This window comes from Doryrhamphus excisus, chromosome 20 (genome assembly GCF_030265055.1).
Source record: "Doryrhamphus excisus isolate RoL2022-K1 chromosome 20, RoL_Dexc_1.0, whole genome shotgun sequence".
NCBI lineage: Eukaryota > Metazoa > Chordata > Actinopteri > Syngnathiformes > Syngnathidae > Doryrhamphus > Doryrhamphus excisus.
The window spans coordinates 15,973,053-15,985,374 of NC_080485.1; the positions used below are offsets into that span (position 1 = coordinate 15,973,053).

The 12,322-nt window shown below is 41.0% G+C and overlaps 2 protein-coding genes across 2 annotated transcripts in view; one reads left to right on the forward strand and one right to left on the reverse strand.

Moving 5' to 3' along the window:
- On the reverse strand, positions 1-5,693 carry LOC131108316 (DNA damage-inducible transcript 4 protein-like). The gene is made up of 4 exons (XM_058059286.1): positions 5,561-5,693; positions 5,353-5,487; positions 769-1,028; positions 1-676 (listed from the first exon to the last, which is right to left on the reverse strand). The coding sequence occupies exons 3-4, from the start codon at positions 929-931 to the stop codon at positions 177-179; spliced, it is 663 nt and encodes a 220-aa protein (XP_057915269.1). The 5' UTR covers positions 932-1,028; positions 5,353-5,487; positions 5,561-5,693; the 3' UTR covers positions 1-176.
- spock2 (SPARC (osteonectin), cwcv and kazal like domains proteoglycan 2) overlaps positions 5,328-12,322 on the forward strand; it is a 29,399-nt gene continuing 22,404 nt past the window's right edge. The window contains exons 1-2 of the mRNA XM_058059278.1: positions 5,328-5,490; positions 7,114-7,479. Of these exons, the coding sequence (XP_057915261.1) occupies positions 5,422-5,490; positions 7,114-7,479 (435 nt within the window). The 5' untranslated portion in view covers positions 5,328-5,421. The remainder of the gene's footprint in view (positions 5,491-7,113; positions 7,480-12,322) is intronic.

Consider the following 12,322-nt stretch of genomic DNA (forward strand, 5'->3'; position numbering starts at 1 on the left):
AGACCACACATGTTATGTATAGAAAATATAATTTATTTCTGGTAAAAAAAAAAACATAACATAACTTTACATCTTTTGTTTTCAAAAAAAAAAAAGTCCCCCACAGGTGATGAGCTGCCTTGCGTACCAGCTAAGGATGGTGCGCTTAGTGCCATTTTGAAAGTCCTCAGCGGTGATCAGCAGCACTCTTCAACCAGCAGCTCCCCTGAACAATACAACTTCCTCTTCATGGCCCTGAAACCGGAGCTCAGTCTCACAGACCGCCTGGCAGGCAACTGGCACGTCTTCTCCGATTTAAAGAGCCTCTGCACCTTCGGCCACAATCCCCCAGACTCCACCCTCAGCACCAGCGTGACGTGGAAAGTGGGCACCAAGCTCGCGTCCACTGCGATTTGATCCACGGGACACGGCTCACCCGGGACTCCCTTGTCCACGCAGAGATCTATGAGCGCTCCCCTCAGGCCGCAGGGCTCGCTGCCCGCCAGGTGGACCAGTTCTTGACCCATGTGGTGCAGCAAAGGGTCTGGGATGATGATTGTGCCGCAGCCCAGGACGTGGGACGCCTGGTGGAGGGATTGTGCAATGGTGGCTACGACGTCTGCAGCCAGGGTCTCCTCCAGGGGGTAACAGAGGAAGCTGCTCTCAGACTCTGACAGGGACATGTCTGCTACAGAACCTTAATTTAAAAAAACAAAAAAAAGTGTTACAAAAAGGCAACAATCACAAAGATGCACAAACAAAAACAATAACAATGCATCTACTACTCACCAGTTTCACTGTTGCACTGCTGTGTGGAAAGCTTCTGGTTGGAACCCTTCAGCTCGGCCAGCCTGTGCAGCAGCCTGCCCCAGGACAGCCGCTTGGAGCCCTCGTCCTCCGCCGGGGAAGGAGGGAAGCTCCCATCCAAAGAGTGATCGCAAGAGAACGACATTTTTGCGTGTCGAGTAATAAAGTGCAAAAAAAAAAGTGGTACCCTCAAACTGTTAGGTCCTCTCTGCAACTATCGACCCCCCCTGAGCAGGACCCAGCTGGAAAACACAAGCAGCCAACAATGGAACAAAGCGTTAAATAGGCAAGCCACAAAGCTCCGCCCATTGGATTTCTCCGCCAATCAGCAAACACCTCACGTCCTCAGCGTCCGATCTGCCTGGTAACGTTTCAACTGGCCGGAGGGGGCAAAGACCCCCGACAACAAAAGTTGACATTCTCGGAACGGCACTTTTTAACAACACCATAAAACACTTAATAAGAAGAAAGCAGCATATAATGCCCACAAAGAGGACATTTTACGGAGAAAGTTGCGTTCTGAAAAAGTTATGAAGACGAAAAGAAGAAAAGTGGTGAGACTGTGGAGGAATGGCATCAAAATCAAACGCACCCTCACGTTTTGCACGTAGCCTGCGTATTCGCATTTTGCAACCGAATGGAAGAAGGAATGATGAATGATGAGTGTTGACAGCCGGAATAGTATTACTAGATACAAAGTAGTTCGATACAAAGTATTACTTTGTATCTAGATATAAGAACAAATACCCTGCAATTGTGTTATACGCGTTTCTTCATGTGTATTTTCATATGTGAGACACCCAGTAAAAACTTTATATAGTAACTTCATTAAATACATCCTGACTAATTTATACTGAAGTTATACTGAAGTTGAAAGTATTCAATTGTACTACAGAGTATTAGGACCACATTGGAAAACATCCCAGCGAACATGTTAGGACAAGTTCAGCTCAAAAAGCCAGCCCATATTTTCAAGTGAGTATCTTTTCATTGAGAAATACATTTTAAGGGGGTCCCAAAATACCATTTTCTGTCTCGTAAATGTATTATTCTTCTTCTGGTCTACTTGCGAGTTTATTCTTGTATATTTATGACTTTTTTTTTTTTGAATTTACAACATTTTTATTTACAACTTTATTTTACATTTTGTATATGTAAATGTACGACTTTTTGTCAAATAAATGCCCAGCTTTTTGTCTCGTACATTTACAACTTTTTTTCCTCATGTACAACGGTTTGTCTTGTAAATTTTCCACATTTATAAGTAAATCTTCATGGCTATATCAATTAAGTATATTTTAGCAACTTAATTTTTAAAAGCAATAAACTTGCAGTTTATTTTATTTTATTTTATTTTATTTTATTTTATTTTAGTTTAGTTTAGTTTAGTTTAGTTTAGTTTAGTTTAGTTTAGTTTAGTTTAGTTTAGTGTATTTTATTTTATTTTATTTGTGTTGAATGAATTAATAGTTTTATTTATTTTATTTTATTTTATTTTATTTTATTTTATTTTATTTTATTTTATTTTATTTTATTTTATTTTAGTTTAGTTTAGTTTAGTTTAGTTTAGTTTAGTTTAGTGTATTTTAGTTTATTTTATTTGTGTTGAATGAATTAATAGTTTTATTTATTTTATTTTATTTTTATTTTATTTTATTTTATTTTATTTTATTTTATTTTATTTTATTTTATTTTATTTTATTTTATTTTATTTTATTTTATTTTATTTTATTTTATTTTAGTTTAGTTTAGTTTAGTTTAGTTTAGTTTAGTTTAGTTTAGTTTAGTTTAGTTTAGTTTAGTCACCGATTTGACATGTAATACTTTCAACTTCCATTAGGTGGCGACAAAGTACCACAAAGAAGCACCTGCTACCTTTTGTCCCTGAGCTCTTCTTTGTTGCGTCACCTGCAGGAACAAAACAATAGAACCACCATCATTGACCTGAATTCTAAGTCATGGAGAATATTTGAAGTATTCCCAAGGCTGCCTTTGTTTGAACAGTTTCTGTAAGTAATACTGCTTTAATATGCCAGCTTGGAAACACCTATTCAAATAAAACCATCTCTAAATGTTTGTACCGTCTTCTTTGTTTCACTGCTGCAGCACCTTATATGCAAAACATGGTGTCTGAAAGCCCCCCCCACCCCCACACCTCCCATTTGGTAGTAAATGTATTATATATGAAGCGGCTGGCCTGAAGCGAAGCAACTTAGTCAGTTTGAATGTAAAACAGACATTTTGTCATGCTCTACTTCCTGGTTTCCATTCCACTTTCAACAGCAACATTGCAGCAATAACGTCAGAATAAAGTCAGGGTTACGACAGTCCCAGTTTGAGGTTGCTGTGCCGTCGCCATAGCAACCGCATGCTGTTGGAAGCGGCATCGCTGGATGTCTTTGTTTGCTCCCTGCTGGATGTTCAGATGAATGAACATAAATCAAACCGATGCATTCATACATAAATATTCTAATAAACACTGTATAATACCATAAAACTAAGCTCGAGTACTACTACTCTACATCATGGCTGTGGTACTTGAGGCAAGATGTGGTCAGACCAGATACTGATATTGTTTTTGTTATTGTGGCCAGCGTATTTGTGCAATAATTATGCCGTATAATCAATATCTCGATATGTCTGGTACCAACATCACTGCACCAATCCACCTCTCAGTCACTCGTGGACCCTGAGGCACTCGAACACCTTCGCTTGGAAAGATCACTCAACCCAGGAGAGGATCATGGACTCTGATTTGGAGGTGGTGATTCTCATCCTGGCTGCTTCACACTCTGATGCAACCTGCAACCAAAACCTGAAGATCATGTCTCGATTCAGCCAGCAGGAGCTTAACATAAAAAAATCAGGGACCCAGTCACCACCAGATCCCCTCTGTGCTCTTTGAATTGCGAGCTAAAAGACGGCTAACTGGAGCACTTGTGTCACCTTTGTGCTTAGACATGTAAGTGGTCGGGGGCAAGGGGGCAAGGGGGCAAGGGGGCAAGGGGGCAAGGGGGCAAGGGGGCAAGCATGAAAAAATCTGCATTGCCTGCACAGATCCTTAGGTTCTGGATGCCGCCCCCCCCCCCACTACAGTGTTTGATTCCATCAAAGAGAGGACACAAAGTGTTGTGTCACCTCCTCAGCGTCCAATCATTCATCAGTCACCACTCCCGCCGTGTGTCAGCGCCATCGTGTTCACATGCGTGTCCGTGCGGCTTTGTGTCACCGCCGCCGAGCCGCAACTGCGACACTCGTGATTTATTGCTGGAGGAAGCAGAAACGGACCTGCTGGCTTTCTCTCACCCTGCTTTCTGCTGACATGTGCACTTTTTATTTTTATCAGGCTGTGAAGTCTGTCATGTGACCTAATTGACCAATTTCTTTATTATTTGCGCTCATTCCCATTCCCATTCCCGATGAGTCCTGTACATTCCACTCGGTCGTGTCCAGGAATGACAATTATTGTGGGTATTGATCGCTTGTCATCGCTCATTGGTGAACGATGGCACCCGAGCAGTCGATAGCGACTCCATGAAGTGAAACCGCAAGACTCCCAACAGAAAAACGGGATCCGGATCGTCATTATTTATAAGTCGTCTCTCCGGGACTTGTCCTGGAGTGAAGCCATTGCTCATTTTAGTGCCGTACTATGAATTATTTACCTCCTCTGTCAGGATTATTGCTTTTGGTGCTCGGATTCAAGCATTTGGCGCCATGGAAACAAGAACATGCAGGACAAAAGGCTGTTTGGATCGTTTCTTTATCGCAGATTATTGGCATTTTATGTATTAAAATATGGACAAGCACAGGTGATGTCTTTTAGCATTAGCTTTAAGCATCTATATGAAATAAATTAGCATCCTATGACTTTGTGTAGCGTTAGGAATGGAATATTTGCCATTTTGTTTTAGACAAAGTACGCCATCATACTTATTTACCACAGAAACATTACTTTAAAAAAGTAATTAGTCATAGTTACTGAGTAACTATAGCAACTGAGTTACTAAATGAGTTACTCCACTACAAAAGTAACTAGCTACCAGTAAAAGTAACTCGCTGCGCTGCAGATTAGCTATGAAGTCGGTGATGTATTTTCAAGTAAAAGTAATTAGTTAGATTAGACTGTAAAAGAAATTAGTTAGATTAACCGTTAAATATTTTATTATTATTATTATTTTAAATGCTTTTATACCCTTTACTGTTGTTTCTAGATATTTGTATCTCTGAGGCGTGATTAGCCGTCCCAACCGGAGATCAGTTGGACTTGGCTAAACCTTTGCTAGCCGCTAATCACGCTAGTTCTTTGCTAGTGTTGGTACTTGTTGGTTACTAATTTGGTTCCTTTAGCTTTGTTAATTTGGCAATGACACCTAATGATGATACCTAACCGTGTACTTAGCTTTAGCTAGCTTTCAACATGTAGCTAGCTTTCAAGCTAGCTTTAGGGAGCTACAGTGGTTGAGTTCATTGCTTCCAGACTAAGCTAGTTAGCTAACAAGCTGATAAGCTAACCGGTTATTTCATCAAAACCGGTCCTGCCAGTGTGGAGTCACCTCCACACACCTGAGAGCGATCCCAATCAGGTCTCCTGAAGCCGTGCTGGGTGCTTCATCGTTGTCAGATGTTTCATGGATGCTCCTCGTTCAACCAGGACTTTGTGTGTGTGTTGCTTCTCGCCGGTCGCTCTCTCCTAGCATCCTGGTAAGTTATTGTTTCTCTATTAGCACCTTTAGCTGCCTTTCTTCCATGTTTTTTTACTGGTAAATCTCACCTTCCTGGCTTTTTCCCAGCAGCTCCTTTTGTGTTGCTTTGCCTGCCGTGTTTGGTTTCTACTTTGGTTTGGTGTTGTTTCTTCTTTCCTAGGCCTTTGTTCTCCATCTTGCTTTGTGCTTTCTCTACTGGCTGTACGCCAATCCTAACAAAGTAGGTTTTAAACCTTGTGTTTAACTGGAGGCTGAGGCCCAGCACTGAACTTTGGGGGGGACGGGGGTGGGTGGGTACAGGGTGCCGATCTGCCAGGCATATCCAGACTTCAGGAAAGGAGTTGAACACAATCGGTGGGATTTTCTTTTTTCTTACCCGGCAACCCCCAAGAGGATGCCGCCCTGGCAATTGCCCATACGGCCCCATAGCTATGGAACCCCCACTGCACAATATCCAAGCTAAATTTGGGCAAGTTGTTTGTTGGAAATGATGACCGAGGTTTGTACTACAGTCCTGCTCAGGGGCGTCACTAGGTTCTAAGGACAGGGGGGGCTTAGCCCCCGGGGATGCACAGGATATGAATGAATGTAGTAGACATTAAAAAAAAAATCCAAAAAACAAATAAGGAACAAGAACCGGGATATAACATTCCCACTTTTGGACAGATTTAGTAGAGATACTCAATAGTTTTAGGCCACCATTAAATGTACACAAGTACACACAATCTATACTGCAAAACCAGTCCAGTCCAGTGGACAGTGATCAGTGATATAATAATCATTATTATATTGTGAATGAGCCTATTATTATTATTATTATTATTATTACTATTATCATTATTACTCTTCTGATTACTACTACTACTACTACTAGTAGTAGTAGGTTAGTATTAGCCTGCTTATTGGCTTGCTTATTAGCCTGCTTTTGCCATATTATATAAAATTTGTCAATTTGTTTTGTAAAAAAATCAATTAACAAATCAATCAAATATCAAAGTATTAATTAGTATTAAATAGTTTTATTATTAATAATAATTTAATATTTATAATTATAAAAAATGTGTAAAAAAAATCAATTAAAGAAATCAATTAAAAAATCTAATAATATTAAATTGTTAATATTAATAATACTTTAATATTTATAATTTAGCATTAATAATAATATAATTAATTCTATTAATAAATATCAAATTTATTGATATAAATTTAATATTTAAATTTTATGTCATATTTATTATTCATCATTAATAATAATATAATTAATTATATTATTAATAAATATCAAATTATTTAGGGGGCTTAAGAAAATAAAATGGGCCTAATGATGCCACTGGTCCTGCTCCTGTTCTATGGTTATCATCACACTCACTGACCTCTCATTGCTAGCATGACGATGGTGACTTTTTCAGTTGTAAACATTCTAGTTGGAGTCCACATGCATTCATGAGTAGTTTTCCTTTGTAAACAGACCCACATGCAAACATATTTGGTGACCATCCACGTGCAGCAGCCCCCCCCCCCCCCACCCCCCCATAGAAGATTTACATAGGCTACACCCCTCCCTCTCCCCCCTCCCCGCAGAAGAAGAGCATCCTCGAAGCTAATCACTTTCTCATTCCAGCCTCAGCATCCACGGCACCCTCCTCCTCCTCTTCCTCATCTTCCTCATCTTCCTCCCCGAAGCGGACAACAGAGAGCCGGCGCGTGCGTACGTACGTGTGTGTGTGCGTGTGAGCGCGACGACGTGTTCTTCCATCTTCGGCCGCCCCAGCTGCTCCACATGGCGGACATGGTGCGCCTCTCCGTGCCGCTGCTGCTGCTGCTGCTGCTGCTGCAGCTCGGCTCCGGCCTCAGCCTCAGCCTCCAGGCCGACGCGAGGAGCGTCAAGGAGGCGGAGAAGACGGGCAATTTCATGGAGGACGAGCAGTGGCTGTCCACCATTTCCCAATACAGCCGCAAGATCAAGCACTGGAACCGCTTCAGAGACGTAAGTGCGCCAGTAAAACACACCAATGCGCAATTTGGCAACTTGTTTACCGGATAAAAACAACTATGCGTCTTTGCCTTGTCAATATCGAAGCTGTTGGTTCTCTGTTCCATTCAATGTGCTTCATTTGGTTGTTGGCGTTCATGGGTGTTCAAGATGCGGATGCTGGGGTTCCGTCTGATGTTTTTGTCCCACCAGAAGCTGCAATATCTGCTGCCTCTCATCCTCCTAAATCTTCATTGGACCAATTAAGGAATTAAGGCAGCCTGTTGGTTCCTTCCCATCTCATGGGGGCAGGATACCTCGGCTTCCCGCCACCCGTCCCGGGAGATTTCCTAAACAAGAGAATTAAGCAAGTGGAGCAGAGGGGTGGAGATGGATTGATGTGCATATTACACCCCCCCATCCCCCCCCCACCCCCAACCAACGCCTGCAGGGGTTCTCTCGATGCATCGGCGACCGATATGTATGGTTGTTGCCTCCAGCTCTGGAAACATGATTACAAATGACCCCCCCGCCCCCTCCCCAACCCCACAATAGGATTTGAACAAGCGCGAGTTGGATTAGGTTCCACATGAGTCCAGTTAATTGTGTTTTAATTGATCTGGGGCGGGTCCTGCAGCAAATGAGCGCTATCATTCTAGGACGGGAAATGTGAGCGTCGGTCTTCTCGATACAAGCCAACACTCGTCAGGCTGCAGAGAGAAACGGGGGCTGACGCTGGTGATCCCATATCACCATACAATCCACTCCCCCCCCCCCCCCCCCCCAACCAAGAGAAGTTGCAGGACGACATTACAGATTGCAGAATTATTTTAGTTTTCTGCACATAATGAAGTAGCATTTCGGTATTTCTGGTTGGGTGGAACTCAAACCTTTCCGATAGGGAATCTGTTACAAAATATGAACATAAATACATTTTATGGGCAATAATTCTCGATTTACATGCTGAAAACGGTGCAGAACTGCAGATTGGCTGATTGTTGATAAGTTGAATTCGGTAGTTTCTCACCTTCTTTCATCAAAATGCACTCGAAAATTTTGTTGGCCCCATGGCAGGTTATTTAGCAGTCACACTAATATAGTAAAAAAGTAGTTTATGTACAAATACTGTTTGAAAACCGAGACAAAAACCAAATCAGAAACAGGAGTGTACAAAAATGGAGTTTTGACCGTAATTGACCGTCCAACCACAGCTCTCCAAACTACTCGGAGTACACAAAAGGTCCCATATTGTATAGTTCCACAATTTTAAATCGGGGCCCTGTCCATACGTAGGCGAGTATCTCATAAATCTCATTGACCTATCAGATATCGCAGCTATCTGGCACTAAAAAAATGAAGATTTGAGGACAAATCTGGTTATGTATGGATGCAAATACCCAGAGTTATATGTTTGTAAACATCACTGCCTTCAACAAAGTATGCTGTGACATCGCACACAACCTGTGTTTACGTTAGAAACAACATGGATGCCCTCAGAACTGTGTTGCTTGTATCTTGTTTTTGCAAGTCCAAATATTGCTTAATTGGTTCCCGAAATGACCGTGGTTACGTGAATTTCTGCAAAGTGGGATTCCTCATTTATAAATTGTATATTTTGTAAGTTGTTGTTTTTGTTTACAACCCTCTAAATATATATATTTAAATATTAGAGCCCACCAGACATGAACTAACAGCCCTATAGTTACCTTTACACTGATATTACCTAATATAGTAGACATAATAGGACATGCTATACTTGTATGTACCTACTGTACTGTACTTCCTGCAGTGACTACGTGTCATCAATGTAACATTACTGACACCTAGTGTCCAGTACAGAATACTACATATCATCAGCAGCTAAAACTGCTGACTGAGATAGTTGTTAGGGCGCCATGTTTTTTATTTATTTATTTTTTTAATTCACTCATCACTGTTGGGTTTGGAACCAATGAATTGTGATAAACGAGGTTTTACTTTTGGTTTTAGATTTTTTTTTTAACGAATTAGTAGCGAAAACAGAAGTAAAACTGAGCTGTTAATAATCACAGCAATTGGCCGATGCCCGGTGGAATACATTGCCTGTGGCTACGCATTAGCAGTTATGGCTGCATAGACATTTTTATTTTGGCTGGTCATAGAAATGCAGCACGATCAAAGATCATCCCCTCGTGTGTAAAGATGTCATGATTGTAATTCATCGTCAAACACGCTTCCTCCTTGGCCGTCTCTCGCCATCGTCTTTGTGCGTGTGGCCTCGCCACATTTGCATGCGCAGCCAACGATCCGAGCGTGTTTGAAACCGGTAGCGGTGAAGGTGATGGTGTCTCTCGTGATGACGGGAGAAGCCTCCCAGGGGGGTGAGGGATTGGGGGTGGGGGGGGGGTGGCTCACCAATAGCAAGCACTTGCTGCCGTAGCAACGGCAATCTGTGTGCACTACGGTGTTGAAATGGAGCGAGCATCTCCGGGAGTTTGACGACTCTATCCTCCTCTCCGAGCAGATGCGGCGCATCCTTTAGTGGGAATTCTCCTCTCCGGCGAGGACAGAGGTGCGGCCGGCTTTATGTAATCAAATATAATATGCAATCAGCCTTTGCCGCACAGTCTGAACTGGAAAATGAGCGCTTGAGGGAATTACATGCACTCAGCGGCATCGTCATAGGTATTCCGATTACACAAATTGATGTTGACTCGCACGGCCCTCGGAGAGCCGCATGCTGAATATTAATCCAACACTGGAAAGCAATAATCAAAGCTGCGCCGCATGAAAGAGGAGCTCTCCTGCTCCTTCCATAAACACGAGATGCGCACCGTCTCTCCCTCACAACACACAAGCAGCAGTACTGTAAATATTTAATATGGATTCCCGTACTAACCCTAGAAGAGCAGAATGGGGATAAGAGGTCTCTGTCACTTCCAATACATCCCTGCTCCAATTCAATCTATTCCCAAGAAGACAAGAGGATTAGATTTAACAGTTACAGTCAACAAATAATAGAATCCAATCCCTTAATCTGACAGGTGCACTCAACATTTCATTCCACTAATGCACCCAATCCACACGGGGAAGGAAATTCAGGAGAACCAGGAAGGAAGTGTTCATTTATTTATTTATTTTAACAAACCAAACACACTCTAACAGAATGATGTCAAATCAACTACAATTAGAGTGATGTCAAACAGGAACAACAAACTGGCGAAACAACGAAAAACTCTTCTGGTTATGAGGCAGCCAATACGTGAAATCAAGAAATATGTACATTCATATCTGTATCCACTAACATATATATATATATATATACCGTATTTTCCGGACTATATTTTGCTATTTGCTATTTTTCATTATATAAATCAAAAAACTGTTCATGTCACATAAACACTGGTAACCAGCTAACCATTGTGTTAGCATATCTTACACCTATTCAGCCTGTTCTCTATTCTTTTATTGTTAGAACTTGCCTTCCAAGAGTACGTAATGTCTGTTTTAGTCAAGTAGTTTGGAAAATAAATTACCCGCAAAAAATGCGACTTATACTCCAGTGTGACTTATGTATGTTTTTTTATACCTAATTATGCATTTTTGGCCTGGTGCGACTTATACTCCGGAGCGACTTATAGTCCAGAAAATACGGTATTTATTTACACGTGTATTTCGACTAGGATACACAGAAACAAATCCTCCAAATGCTTATCACCTGATTCAAATAGCATTGTGTGTCTAGGCATGTGAGTCTGGCCTTCATCAAGATCACACCTCCCCCAATGAACATTCTAGCATTTTCTGTAGAAGCCGTCTGCTCAGGTTGTTGATTTCATTCAATCGTACCGCTTGTTGATTTTCCTTTACCACAGATTCAGGGGAAAAAAAATGTACTCCGACTTGGCAACACCAACATCGGCGTAACACATCCTGTGGCTGGTAAAGTCAGACCAACATTTCTCTTCGTTTTCCCTTATTTTCAAATGGTTCTGAGGGCTGGCTGAAACGGAGACACAATAGCAAAAGTAATGAAAATAACTTGTTTTTCACTCCTATGTTAAGCAAAACCAATGAATCTGTCCCAGACACCCGCAAATATGATCGGATACATTTAATGGAGAATAATCATATCCCGTACATCCTGGCGAGATTGAATTCAATTGTTTACCTTCTTCGTCAATTTTATATTTTATATTTTACATTTTTTAAATTTAAATATATATATTTTTTATTTAAATATTTTTTTAAATTTAAATATATATTTTTAAATATATATATTTTTATTTAAATATATATATTTCTTAATTTAAATATATTTATTTCATTTATTATTATTATTTAGCAATGGCACTTGATAAAAATGCGCGGCATCAAGTGGGGAGTGATATGGATATAGTACAAGAGGGTGGACTAGTTTGTTGATGCCATGTTGCAGGAAAGCCAACATTGTGTACGAAAACCTGTGTTAAAATACGCGATTTAAATGTATTTCTATTACATAGCCAATTTAGGCTAGCAAAATCCTACCTGGTATGATTCATTGCCATTCTAAAGAGAAGCAAATCCTACTAAAACTAGGTCATACCAACGGCGACTATTTCTTACTGTATGGAGAGAACATTGAATGCATACATTTGGATCCGTTTCCCTTGGGAAAATGATACTCTCCATGTGACATCACGGATCCATGAAATGGGAGCAAAGTTTCTGCGTTTGCTGATTTGGAACTCAAATGTGATATAAAGTGGATGATGAATAGCGGCTCAGCATTGCCAGTTTCTCAGTATGAAGCTGTTTTATTGGTGGCATCCATCATGCACGTCAGGGTGAGCTTGGCATAAAGGGCGCTGTGTTGATGATGATGATGATGATGATG